The sequence below is a fragment of the Rhipicephalus sanguineus genome, chromosome 1 (assembly GCF_013339695.2).
Source record: "Rhipicephalus sanguineus isolate Rsan-2018 chromosome 1, BIME_Rsan_1.4, whole genome shotgun sequence".
In the NCBI taxonomy this organism is placed as follows: Eukaryota; Metazoa; Arthropoda; class Arachnida; order Ixodida; family Ixodidae; genus Rhipicephalus; species Rhipicephalus sanguineus.
The window spans coordinates 111,083,832-111,098,647 of NC_051176.1; the positions used below are offsets into that span (position 1 = coordinate 111,083,832).

A 14,816-nucleotide genomic window follows, 5' to 3' on the forward strand; every position below is an offset into this window, starting at 1 on the left:
CGCCATGTCAGCGCGGCGGCGTATGCTCGCTGGCATGCCCCACTCCACTGCTGCTAGCGGTTGTTTCCGGGAGTTGGTTAAACTAGAGGACTAGGTTGAACCCCGTAGTTCCGAACAGTCGATCTAGCGCGGTAACCTGAATAATGGTCTTAAACTACACAAGGGAGCGAAACTTGAGGCTAAATAGTGTTCATTTAAGTGGCAATATTGAAAATAGGCATTTATAGGCATTTGTAAACATTTAGGCACAAACGCCAAAAATAGGCATTTATAGGCACTATAAAAACACTATAAAAGCTCTTCTTAACCTCTAATTGATGGTCATATATCAAAATGGCGCGATAGGAGCGCAAGGAACAGAATAGGCATTTGCCTAAAATCCAGTCTCTACTAATAACATTACAGAAGAAGTACAGTCAGTTTTGCATAGCATACACTGGGACAACCATACATATGCTATGCGTGTTATGCGTGTAATAGTATTACAAGCAACACTTTTTATACATTAATCGCGCAACTTTATACATGAATACAATTATGCCCATGGCGGCCTTCCCATCATTCAAAGAAATTTCGTTAATTTCTAAAAGCTGCTCACTAATAATTTCATTTATAATGTAGGCAGCAGTGGGTGCACCTTTTCTTTTCATTAATTAATACTGCATTTTATTGCACATATCCAGGTTTGTGTATATTATATTTTGCCTTGTTTGCTCTTAGTCGAAGTAGTGTTTCTAGTAAATTATCAGGGGTGCAACAGCCGAAATAGGATTTGGAGCAATTTTTGGAGCAGCAAAATGTTGCTTTTGGAGCACAAAAATCCAAATTTGGAGCAGGTTGCGGAAAAAAAAAACAGAATTTTTTAGCCCGAAATCCCAAATTTGGAGCAGTATAACAAAGAAGGCTTACTTTTAGAAAAGAAAACAAAAATACGTAAAAACCATTCAACATCAGCTAATCGTGCACAGTGCACGTGAGCACTGCTATTTCAATGAAAGCAGTGTGTTGAGCCACCCGACAGTGCGAACAATGACCAAGTCCACATTTGCATTTGCACGACCTGTCAAATAAATCGACAGGCACTGGAAATGCTAATGTGGACCTGCGAACCTGGCAACCTGGAAATTCGGGAGATTCGTAAAGCAGGAGCAAGTGGGGGCAGCGAAAAAAGAAAACTGGCATATGCTTTTGTCTATTGTTTCTCAAGGCCGCAGAAACGCCATACACAGCAGCTCCAAATGATTGCCAATAATTTTTTAGACGTCAGCGATCATACTAGTACATACTCGTAATTACATGGCGCGTGCACGAATGAGTAATTAAGGAACAAAATGTGCTGTGTCCCTGACAGCTAGTACCTAATAGCCCCTTCTAAATCTCAGTATGCTTTTCTGCAGGACACCAGTATACTGCGACAAAAGTGGCTTAAAAAGTGTTCTGCACGCAATAAAACAAGCATCAGGAAATTTGAGAACTACTGTCCTTTTCTATTGCGATAGCAACTATATGGACACTCTCGACGAGTTTTATGCCGTCATCTCCTGTATAAAGTCCAAATTGATAACATATCCTTGTGCATAGTATGTTCTACCGTGGGTAAAAGCACGCGAGTGCGTGCGACGAATGCAGCTGAAGCAGATATCAAACCAGGCAGCCCATCTCCGTCGCTCGGAGGGCGTATGTGATAACACCACTCCGCTCGGGAAGCCTGCCATTGAAGCATAGAGGAAACCCGTATTGAATGAGCATGAAAAGACGCGAGAGGGGGGTGGGGGGGGGGGGCTGTCGCTCGAGCAGCAACTTTTGAACTTTGATTCTAAGGGCGCGGTCGCAATCGCTGGCGCGCGCGCTATCTCGGCAGCCACCAGCGGGCGGCTCGTATATCCTGCTACGTGCTGCGCTCGCAATGCGAAGACACTGTGCAGAAAGAGCATCTTTCCCTGGAAACGCCGTATTCTCTTACACCAACGTTTTGTAGAGTTACGCGAGATCGGATAAAAAAGAGTTTGCTGCCAGCCTCACTTCGTATAGTATTACAATTTTTTGCTGTCGCATTCATTGCTTTGTCCTTCCAGTGAAACTGACTTTTGTCTTTTCTTTCCCGGAAGGGGGGGGGGTGTTTAGGGTTAGGGTCTGCGCGTCTGTATTGGATGACGATGCCCACACTGCAGATGACCAACACGGCCTCCATTTCTCGCTCAAATTTGCGGAAATGAGAAAATTTTAAGCTGGTCGGGCATTTTGGCGCAGCGTGGCGCAATTTTAACAAATTTCACGGTTTTAGCTCAGCTTGGCGCAAAAATAAGGAATTGTATCAAATTGGCGCAATTGGCGCAGCTGTTGCATCCCTGAATTATTATTATTATTATTATTATTATTATTATTATTATTATTATTATTATTATTATTATTATTATTATTATTTCTGTATTGTATTGTTTATTTTTATTGTTTTATTTTGCGTGCGCCTGCACAAAGACCTTACGGTTGTTCCTGGGCACGGTAAATATATGATTGATTGATTGATTATTATGTTACTATATTACCATCGTTGCTAACTTGTCAACCAGAAGGTTCCCTTAAAACGTAAAAATTTGTAGTACAGTAAAACCTCGGTAATTTGTACTCGGTTAATTGGGAATCCCGGATAATTTGTATTATTTGCGCGGTCCCAAATTTTTACATGTAAATTTAACCGGATAATTGGTGCGGCCAGTCTGCGACTTCCCGGTTAATTGGCACACTTGGCCGCGACTTCCAAGATATGCAAAGGGTGTTGCGAATCTCGGAGGCTGTAACTAAAACATGCATTTTTTTTTTTTTTTGATGTACGGATCTCGAAGGCCATGTTTTTTTTACCGGAAATACGTCGTAGACGCCATGTTTTAGCAATTGCCAGGCGGCGATGCGTGCGGTTGCGATCATGATCATCATCATCTCAACAGCGATGTTAGCCACTCTAGCGAAGTGAATGTTTTGTGGGGTCTTTGTGCCATTTGGATGTCGGCTGGCGAGCATTGTGCGATTCGGTGCGACTGCTCCATTTGTCTCCTGTCTCCGCTTGAGTGTCTTCCCTGTGAATTAGTTGACTGAGGTGTGCTTGGAAGGAATATGCCGAAGTACAAGAGCTTGTCCCTGCACGAAAAGGTGTGCTTAATTGAAGAGGCCAGCAAGTCGACGGCGTCGAAAACGGCTCTCGCCGAAAAGCACCACGTGCCTCTGTCAACGCTGTGCAACATCATCAAGAATAAGGAGAAAATTCTCGATGCTTACAGCAAGACGCACTCGTCAAAGCGTACACGAGTACGCCCGCCTACGTACGCCGACGTTGAAGCAGCTCTGATCGACTGGCTGCAGAAAGCCAACGCAGCACACCTTCCTGTGAATGGGACCATATTGCGTGAGAAGGCCAACCAGCTGGCGCTGCAACTTGGACATTCTGAGTTTAAATGCAGCAATGGATGGTTTTGCCGATTTAAGGAGCGCAACAACCTCACATTCGTGACTGTTTGTGGCAAGAGTGGCAGCGCGGATCAGTCTGTTGTCGACGGCTGGAAGCAGCACACCTTGGCTCCACTACTCGCCAAGTACGAAGCAGCAGATGTTTACAACCTTGATGAAGCTGCTCTGTTCTACAAAATGTTGCCTACGAAGACGTTCGCTTTGAAGGAGGCAGACATTAAGGGGCGGAAACAGAACAAAGATAGAATCACTGTTTTGTTTGGTGCAAGCATGTGCGGTGAGCACAAGCTGCCACTGCTTGTTATTGGGAAGACAGAAAAGCCTCGTTGTTTCAAAAATGCACGACTGCCATCCAAGGATGACCTGATCTATAAAAACAACAAGAAAGCTTGGATGACGGCTGCACTCTTTGAAGAATACGTGCGGCACCTTGACCGCAAGTTTGCGGCCGCAGGGCGCAGCGTTTTGTTCGTCGTCGATAATTGCCCAGCTCACGGCGACATTCAGAACCTGCAGGCAATCAGGCTGGTCTTTCTACCCCCGAACACGACGTCGCTATCGCAGCCGATGGACCAGGGCGTCATACATCATACCAGGAAAATATATCGCTACAATCTGTTGAAGCGAATGCTCCTTTGCTATGACAACGGAAAGGAGTATAACATTGACCTCCTCGGTGGTATTTGCCTCATTGTTCACGCATGGAGGCAGGTGGAGGCCACCGTTATTCGACGGTGTTTTGAGCACGCCGGTTTTGTGAAAGAAGAGGCAACCTCCGCTGAGTTTGCTGTCACCGCTGTCACTTGCCCGTTTGATGAAGAAGGGGAGACTCTCTGCGCTTGATATGAGGCTTTGCACGCGGACGAGGAGTGCACTCCAATCGGATTCTCCGAGTACGCAAATGTCGAGTGCACAGTGCAGACGTGTTACGCCGACATCGACAGCGAGATAGCTGCGAGATCGACCGATTCGGCCTCTAATGTTGACAGCGATGACGAGCCCTCCCGAGCACCCCCTTTGGCGGATGTCATCGATGCCTTGAGTGTTGTGCGCAGCTTCGTCAAGTGCAACGGCGGCGAGGCTGAGATGCTGCGCCTCATTGACAGGCTGGAAAATATGACTTTCAGTGCTGGGAACTACCGAACGCGTCAGTCACGCATGGAGGAATTTTTCTCCAAGTAGGCTGACTTGCCACAATAAAGGTGTGACTTCCGTACATCACGTTTTCTGGCTGATTTCTTTGATTTCGCGTTGTTTCGGATAATTGGGAATCCCGCTTAATTGGGATATTTTTCTCGGTCCCGAGGCCTTCGAATTAACGAGGTTTTACTGTATTAGAGGTGTATTACATTCTTTATACTCAACGTATATTTGCATTTGCGACGTTGCTTCGAGGGCCGTCGGGTTCCTTCAAGTGCTCAAAGTGTAAGCGTGAATCACGGTTTTAGCTCAGCTTGGCGCAAAAATAAGGAATTGTATCAAATTGGCGCAATTGGCGCAGCTGTTGCATCCCTGAATTATTATTATTATTATTATTATTATTATCATTATTTCTGTATTGTATTGTTTATTTTTATTGTTTTATTTTGCGTGCGCCTGCACAAAGACCTTACGGTTGTTCCTGGGCACGTTAAATATATGATTGATTGATTATTATATCGCTATATTACCATTGTTGCTAACTTGTCAACCAGAATGTTCCCTTAAAAGGTAAAAATTTGTAGTATTAGAGGTGTATTACATTCTTTATACTCAACGTATATTTGCATTTGCGACGTTGCTTCGAGGGCCTTCGGGTTCCTTCAAGTGCTCAAAGTGTAAGCGTGAATCTTCTTTAAAAAAATGTGGGCGATTATATCGTTAACCCACCTCGCATTGTTTCCTTCTGCATCGGTCGTTAGCTGTTTATGATTGCTCGAAATTTTCTGGCTCATGCACACAACACCTGCTCGTAACGCAATGCAACAAATGACGCGAAAATGATCAGTCTCGTAGTGACCACTTACGCAGGACTGCATAAAACATAATAAGAGAACACACTATATTCAATGCAGCATATTTTTTACCATTGGTTTTGACTCGTAAAACTGCCATGTGAGATGGTCACAACTCCATCTCCATCGAACTCCCTAATGGAGTTTTACATTTCTGATGTTTAACGGAATTCGGTGGTTGCCGTGCGACAGGGGTATCAAACTGCTTGCATACCTCTGTCCTAATTGTTCTTGATCCTTGGCTAGGACAGGTGTTTAGGTAGTGGTTGAATAAGTACTCAGGATCATCAACATCCAGAGCTTCATCTGCTTCAAGGGCTGCCTCCAGACCTTTGAGACCTCCGAACACAACAAGTGCATGTTCGAACCTGCAACAGAGTAAAAAAAAATACCTGCTGTTACATGAATCTATTATAGGAACATGGGTACTAGATAATTAGCAGAACAAAAAAAAAACAACGGTTAGTAAACCAATATCCGAACTTCTATGCCGATTTGCACTAAAACTGCAAGCTATCACATGCAGCTTTCCAAAAAAAAAAAAAAAGTCACAGTTTCGCCGCAAGGGCGAAGCAATGAATGCGATAGCAAGAAAAGCGGCCCGTGATGGACGTGCTGCTACGCTGCAAAAACATCTGCCCCTCGGCAGCAACTACCGCGTGAGCAGACAGCGGAAGGGCAAGGTTCTCCCTGCGCAAATTACTAGAAGAAGCGAGCGAGCTGGCCGACGACTTTTAAATGCGCCTGTTGCGCTCCTCGCGCCATCTCGCTGGTAATGAAGAAACGCTTATAAGCGCCTGCCGTCTCCGAGTCCTGCCAGTGGTAAAGGGTGGGTTTATAACGCTCGCCGTTAGTTACCTGAAGGATCTGCGCTTTGTGGCGTAGTGGTTAGCGCCACGCGCTCCGGAGCGAAAGGTCGCCGGTTTGATTTCGCGCATCGTAAGCATTTTTCTGAATTATTTTTCTTTGGGACTTTTATTATATATATATATATATATATATATATATATATATATATATATATATATATATATATATATATATATATACATACATACTTAGACATATACAGTGCTGGCGGCGGCAAAAACCAGCCGAGACTGTCCATATAATTGCTATCGCAATAAAAAACTGGTCAAAGAATTTGAGGCTTTGACCTATGAACCAAAGTATAGTTGGTTGAACTAAGCAGTGGCTGATGAATTTCTGAAAGTCACAGAGTTCAAGTGTAGCCATTTGTTAAAGAGAATAATTAACGGATAGCAATGAAAGAAATTGAATTCACATAATGGATGTTATAGATATAGCAGTGAAATACTCTGTCACCATTCTCACCCTCTATAATATATGCACACTTAAGGGGACATGCTACTCGAAAAATGGCCTTTTTTGAGAAAATTGTCACTTTTGACATTTTACTTGTAAAATTATGTTTGGTCATTAAACTTTTATTTCCCCGAGTATCAAGGGTGAATTCAGATTAGAAATTGGTGAAAAATCTATTTCAGTCAGGCAATGTCACTCTGGCCTCAGCCACAGCAGGTGCTGAGGCCACAGTGCATGGTAAGTTGATGTGGTAAAGAGGAAAGCATGAATCATGTGGCCAAGCACCATGGCACGGCACTCTGTAAACTGCCATTACCACCTCCATGTGGAGATAAGTTGAAAGATGATGCAACACAAGAGCTGCAAAATATTTACGAAATTGCAATAACCACCCACATTAAATGTCCAGGAAATGTATCTTGCCATGCGAGCATCCTACTTTAATTTTAGCAACATGGCAGGAAGTCTCGAATTCTGTTCAGAAGGAGTGACTTCCTGGTGTAAGCACAGGCGAGCCAGAGCTCTTTGGGAGTGCGTACCAGATTACACTCTAATCCTGACCAACGAACAGGTGTTGCCTGCACATCCATTATATAAGCACTTCACAGATGAAAAGCTCTTGGTTCCCTGTCTACAAGGAACGATGCAAGGTGTTGTGGACTTGCTCAACACTGGCTTCTGTGTCCAAAGACAACGCTGTTATCCTGTACAGCTGTGGAAGCTGACTACCTCGTTCTTCAATAAGGGATATTCAAACTTTGAGCACATCCTTGAAGAGCTTGATATACTGCCACCTGAAGCACTTGTCACCCTGGGCCACTCACATGACCAGAGGCGAATCAAAAGAGTGTCTGTCTGCACGCAAAGCAGCCGAGCCATGGGCTCATCACTGCCACATGGTGAAGAGAGTGCACCTTTATGGCTAACTTAAGGGCTGGGAAGGATTAACATATGGAGCCCGATGTTTTTAGTAGAGCGTGGATTGTTCTATGCTCTCACAAGGTTTCATGCTAATTGCACTGTATATTGAAGAATACACACGTTTATAACTTTTAAATGCATTTTTCTCAATTTCCATTTTGAGGCAATTCTGACATGTTGTGCACAAACTTTCATGCACTTAAAATAGTTCTATCATAACGAAATTTTGCACAGGGCTTCTTCAGCCATTCTAAAATACAGATATCTATATGAAGTTGCACTATACATTACATATTTTTGGTTTCATAACTTTATATGCTGATAGGGGAGATGTAAAATATACATTTGGTACCCTCGATTTTTTATAAAAAAGGTAGCAAGTTAAGCAGACATTCGAGGTACTTTTTAGTACTGTACTGCTCATGTGCAGCAAAATGAGCTATCTTGGGATTCTGTGTCAAAATTTTTAATAAGCTAAAAAGTGTGCACAAAAAACCCAATATTTTGTTGTCATAGTTGTAGTAACTCTGGAACTATTACAGTTATCAGAAAACTAATTACAGTTTTGAAATCAGCATCACAAACTCTACTATTACCCAAAATTTCAAAGTTCTAAGTCAAGAAATTAAAAAAAATTGTTTTCGAGTAGCAACTCCCCTTAAGATGACCTCGTGTAGTATCTGAATTTCTTAAGTAATTGACAATGGTTTCAAAGCAGGCATCGTGTACATTTTCTGTCATACACTTGTGTTTCTATTCACTAAAAAATTTCATGTTTATGTTCCTTTCGTAAACAATAACCATTTGTTCTCCATCTTTGAAACATCAGTGTTGAAATCACCGGCGATATTTTATCAAACAATGTTCCTGATTAAAATGACAAGATACACAACCTTGCAAAATATGGAATTAGCTTTTGCTCATACAACTCAATGCCTGATAAGCAACAGGATTGGAGTTGTGGGAAAAATTATGAAAAGTAAGCAACAGCAAAAAAGTGACAAACACAACACTGTTCACCAACCTTAGAAACTCTTTCCTTTCGTGGCCCTTGGTCAATCCCGTTGCTATATTTCTGCTCATGTGCATGTATATTTTACATTTACAGTGTGATTTTGGCATACGAGTTTCACATGCAAAGTAAAAAACAAAGTATCAATCAACCACTAGCTGTTACAGAAACTGCACTTCCAGTTGCAAGCCAAGAAGTGCAGAATACTTCCGTATAACTTTTGGTTTCTCTCCTACTGTTCCCCACGAAAACCAGTACTTGTTGTCCATGGGTGTCCGTCCTTACTTTATGTCGTGTAGGTACTTCTTCAGGACACTTTCCTCAGATGCTGCCAATGCAGCATACTCCATGATGCCATGATGGCAATCGATGTGGCAGAAACATGCCACACGACAGAAAAAAAAAGGGTAAAAGAAGGAAAAGACATGCCAACACAACTGAGTGGGCAGAGCATGCGCAATAGGCATGCTCTGCCCTGACAAAAAAAGCAAGCGTGGAGTGTGCACATCAGACACAGAACGAAGATACACCACTATGTGCACCTGTGGTGCATACTGAACATTTTTGCCAGTTGGTTCAGTCATTGAAAACAGATGGCGCATGCACTGTGCAAGCTTTCATGCTTGGTCTCCTCCAAATGCAATGGGCACATTCCAAGAGAAGTGAAATACAAGAATACAGCTGTAGTACTTGGATTTAGGCGCATGTTCAACACCAGAGTTGGGATCTCGTACCCGTTCTAAAAATGAATAAGCATTTTCGTGAACAGGTTGAAGCTCGCACTTATGTCACCTATTTGTTACGAAACCAGGAGCGTCACACTATCGCGTGTGACAAGAATGTTTGTTTGTCTTTAGAATGAGTACAAGATGCCGGCCCAGGTGTTCAAAATTAATACACAGCCCGAGCACCACCGCTTCCATCATGACACAGTGTGCAGTTTTAGAACTGCACATTGTGTAACAGGTGAATGTGCATCTGCCCTAGACAGCCTGGCCAAGCTGACTAGAGAAGGAGACGCACACTCATCTGCAGCACCACCCAAACCTACACACATGTTAGAATACAGCGGACAAAGTTTCAAAGGGCCCCTACAGCACTTTGTGAACATAATCAGAAAACATCTGTAGTCAAGGCTCCTGTGAACATGCGAGCTAAATAATAGTGCATTGCATACAGCATGGAATTTCAAATTTTGTGTCAAAAAGAGAAAAATTGCTTTATCTCTTTTTCACAATGATGTCGCCACCTATGCAGCAAGTGGCCCCAAAATGTACTGGCAATATTTCCTAAGCTAGGGAACATTCTCAGTAATAATATGTATTTATCATTAATGCTTATGCTTACTTATCCATACATTAAAAAAAAATCACATTTGCTTTCCAGTCTTGACTGACTCATCTGCTTAACCCCCTCTGTCCCATGGATAAACTGGGCACATCCATGGGCGCATCTGGTAAAGACAGCCAAGAACGACCTCAGCTTGTTGCAGTACTTCGACTTTTGCACTGCTGTGATTAAGCTCGCTTGATCTTGGTGCTTCGCCAGCATTTGATGGATGGCAGCATATACTCCATTGGGCAACAAAAGCAGGAATGAGTTCATTTGCACGGAGGAGTTAAAACATTTTTGCAAGAGGGGTCCACAATAAAAAAAGATATTGGCGGTTTTTGGTCAGAACTCATTATAACAACGTGGCACAGGAGGGGTTAATGTTTAATTTTGTCCTACATTTATGAGAGGCAGTGCTCGGTGTACTACACACATGCTCTTTCAAACACTATATACTTGAGTTGGTCACTTGTGTTATACCGAGCCAATACCACTAACACACTGTCACTCAACAATTGATATTGTAATCTCCAAGACCACCAGTACACTTGCCAGTGCACGCTAGCTCTGTTCCTAGAGATGCTGCTCTTATAATGGCAAAGCAGCCGGTGCCCCTCCTCATTTCAGCTGCAGATTATGAAAGCTCATTTAACTGAAAAGTTGACCTCGCTTTATACTTAGCACTACACGTGCAGCTTTGCCTACTACTGCCTATAAATCACTGGCTACAGTGGTTGACCAGCACTCTCCTATCAAAGCCCATAAGCAGCAGCAGCAGCCTTTTCAAAAACTGTAATCCACTGCTACCTTGGATCGTCCAGCCTCCGTACCCACCACAGATTACCACGACACCTCCCCTCTTCCAACGCGCTTGCTGTCCCTAACACAGCACATAAGCCTATTTTAGTACAATGCTTCACCACAGTGTGCCAACTAGAGTGTAATCTTTACACAAGTTCCTGTGCCAGTACAGAAATATAAATTGTTGTTTAGAGAACAGAACTATGCTTGTTTCTGTTAAATTGAAACATTTTCACCAGCACCATAACCTCGAGATGTATTCTTCTGAACAGCTAGTAGTTAAATGCAGCTTAAGCGTTGTGAGCATAACGTAAAACCAACTAATATGTACTGTGCTAGAAATGCATTTTCAGGGACAAATTATAACCAGAAATTCTGTATGTACAAATTTCCTCTTAGAACACAGATATATAGTAATATTTAGAATGAGTATTTACCGATGAGGTAACTCGAGCTCATCAACAGGTGTCCCTCGTTCTGAAGTGCCCAGGGTAATGTCGTAGCCACCTGGAAAAGGGCACTCGGCCAGGACTGCACCAAGACTACGAGCTACCCTGACTTCATAACCCCAGTAGAGGCCTGCTTCTGTTCGAGGACACGACGGTGACACAGCAGTACCTCGCAGCTTCTTGCCAGGGACTCCTTCTTTCATTTTTACAGTAACTCGCACTCCTGGTTGCAGACAGCGGTCTATCTTCACCTGCAGCAGAATAAGAAAGTAGTGTGGATGTGCTATGCTGACAATGAATGAAAGTTCAAACATCAAAATGCTTCGTAGTGCTTATGCATTATCCTTCATTAGATCATAGGTAAAACTAGAGGAGAGATGCAACGTGCACTTTGTAAAACTCCACACAAGTACCCAGCCAAATCCACCTATAATGGTACTATTTAAAACGAAATCATTACCAAAGAAAAAAAAATCTGGAGTTTCACGCACCAAAACTGCAATATTATTATGAGGCACACTATTTTAGGGGACTCCATATTAATTTTGACCACTTGGGTTTCTTTAATGTGCACCTAAATCCACATACACAGGCATTTTGCACTTCACTCCAATCGAAACACGCCCACCATGGCCGGAAATTGAACACGTGACCACATGCTTAGCAGCACAACGCCACAGCAGGCTCCTAACCAAAAAAAAAAAAATGGCACAACTGTCTTTCAAGACATTCCACTGAATGGAAAGGCCGGGAGGACTACCCAAACCACTGCGGTTTAGCCAGCTGCTCTTCAATAGCTATGGAGCAAGGTAAAAGAATTATAAAAACAAGGGATACTTATTATATAATGAGTGTTTCATGCAATTTTAACCAAGGTTTTAAAAACAGTAAACCGCAGCCATGTGAAACCAATGACATGTTTGCCACCATGCAGCACACATTCCCCATCTTGAAGCCGCGATTTGACTTTGAATGACTGATGGGAATGCACCCAAGGCATATCTTGGGCATGTTCACATCAGACGTAATCTCAAGTCACACTTGACCAAGTCAAGTCATGCCTTCAAGTTAAATCATATTTCTCAATATGAGGGTCAGAGTACTTTATATGCTGCTTACTTATTTAACTATGTTGAATCAGGAAAAAAATTATTATTCATTTTAAAACTAACTGCATTTCTTTGCATAGAATAGGGGTTCAAAAACAACCAATCCAGTTTTTTTTTTTTTTAACAGTGTACCTCCTCTGAGGCGCTTTTTTCTGGCATTTAATGAAAGCCTGTAAAGTATGAAAACAAAAAAAATTAAATGCAACTGCACTCATGTGATATCATATTGCAGCACTCTAAACCATGTTTATAGTGGATGAAGTGTGCACGCTCACTTTTCCAATTTAACACATGACAGGTTTGCTATGAGTTCAGCTGTATTGCACTTGCATGTACCATAGGGATTATAGCAGCACATCCCACTTTGTTTTCAGCAGGGTGTTCAGATGAACTAAAAAGATATGATCTACAGCCTGTTGCAAAAAGAAAAAAAAGAAAGAAAAAGAAGAAGAAAAAGAGGCAAGCTGGCTGTTGCCAAGCTTTTTTTTTAAAGAAAATATTTTACACGCTTAATTAAACACGAAAAGTGACCATCCAGCATCAACACGAGTGACATAAAAAATCAGCATCGTCTGATGGTGCCACCTTACAACGTTATCATGATGTCAAAATTTGTGATGTCATCATCACTAGGATGTCACATGATGACATCATCATATGACATTGTTTCTGGGTCAAAGGTGGGCTGATCCCGGAGGCACTGCAAAACAACGCAAGGTACAGAATGCTTCCAATGCCTCCAATCCCGGAGGCAGTGCAAAACCACACAGGTTGGAAAAAGCTTTCGAGGGGCGATCAGTAGAATCAACAGAGAAGAAAAAGAAGAAGATGGCTTTTGTTCGGAGACGCCCAGTAAAGACACGAGCACGGCTCGTAGCCACAACAAGAATGCCCCCTTTATTCAATCCGTCCCAGTCCTATGTATCTGATGACAGGGGCCGCTCCCATGCCCACAGCGCCATCCATTAGCAACTATACAAAGCACTCAGCGTCCACTACATCTTCCCTCCCGGGACAGTTACAGGTTCAACCTGCGCGGCGGTTTCACGGTACGGCCACAACGCGTACGCTTAGGTTCACCACACTGCGGCACACTTGCTTGCACAGGTAAAGTTTGCACATCAGGCGAGGGAGGCATCTCTCCAGGCGGCACAGGCACAGGGGATGCGCATGAAGCACTTGGTGAGGATGCTTCCGGCGATGACCTCAAGGCTGGTGCTCTCGGTGGACTTGAAGCCAAGGTTCCATGTGTTGGTGATGAAGCCATAGTTGTTTGTCCTTGGGCATCTTGGTCAGCCACGAACGGCACCAGATGGCAACGGTTCCTCTGGACAACACCACTGGGAGTCTCAACCACATACGACCTTGGTCGCTGAGCTGGGCTGAGAACACGACCGCTGCAACCTATATCTTTTATCCACACTTCCTCCCCTATATTGAGAGGAATCAGAGGAGTGGCACCGTGACGGCGATTGTAGTCCTGCGCCTGTTGCAACTTCGCAGCAGTATTCTGTGCTTGAAATTCCTCGTGATTAGGTAAGGCCGGAAGAAGTCGTTCCGGCAGAACCGGAAGACGAGTTTGCAGTCTCCTCCCCATAAGTAACTGAGCTGGAGAGACGCCCGAAACTCCAGGTGTGTCTCGGTATGCGAGCAGGGCGAGGTACGGATCCGAGCTTTTCTTTAGCATATCCTTCACAGTGCGCACCATGCGCTCTGCCTCCCCATTACTCTGAGGGTATCGAGGGCTGCTGGTCTCATGGCAGAATCCATACGCTCGTGCAAAGTTGGCGAACTCCTGGGACGCGAACTGAGGTCCGTTGTCTGTCCGCACAGCGTCTGGTATCCCAAAGCGAGCAAAACTACTCTTGATGGCAGCAATGACCGCTTTTGCTGACGAAGTTCCCAATGTGACTACTTCGGGAAATCTGGAGTAGTAGTCGACAATCAGGACGTAGTCACGTCCTTCCAAGTGGAACAAGTCGATTCCCAGGCGTTGCCATGGTCTTTCCGGTGTTGGCGTTGGTATCAGTGGCTCAGAACGCACGGCTCGAGTCTCAGCACACTTAGCACATTGAGTCACAAGGTCTTCGATATGCTGATTGCAATGGGGCCACCAAACGCACTCTCGGGCGCGCTCTTGACAGCGGCGGACACCTTGATGACCTTCGTGCAGCAGTGAGAGGATGTCCTTGCGTTGAGGCGACGGGATGACAATGCGGCGATCCAGTAAGAGTAACCCACGGTGGTCTCCCGAAGGTCGCGGGATCGAATCCCGGCCGCGGCGGCTGCATTTTCGATGGAGGCGAAAATGTTTGAGGCCCGTGTACTTAGATTTAGGTGCACGTTAAAGAACCCCAGGTGGTCGAAATTTCCGGAGCCCTCCACTACGGCGTCTCTCATAATCATATCG

The 14,816-nt window shown here is 43.9% G+C and overlaps 1 protein-coding gene across 2 annotated transcripts in view; it reads right to left on the minus strand.

Annotated features, from left to right (window-relative positions):
* The window catches only part of LOC119396026 (putative methyltransferase C9orf114 homolog), a 40,835-nt gene that overhangs the window by 6,093 nt on the left and 19,926 nt on the right, over nucleotides 1-14,816 (minus strand). For both annotated transcript variants that reach the window (XR_005184375.2, XM_037663067.2), the window contains exons 6-7: nucleotides 11,286-11,548; nucleotides 5,671-5,824 (exon numbers count right to left, since the gene is read on the minus strand). Coding sequence is in view for 1 of the 2 variants with exons in the window: in XM_037663067.2 (XP_037518995.1) it covers nucleotides 5,671-5,824; nucleotides 11,286-11,548 (417 nt within the window). In the remaining variant the exon portion in view is untranslated. The remainder of the gene's footprint in view (nucleotides 1-5,670; nucleotides 5,825-11,285; nucleotides 11,549-14,816) is intronic.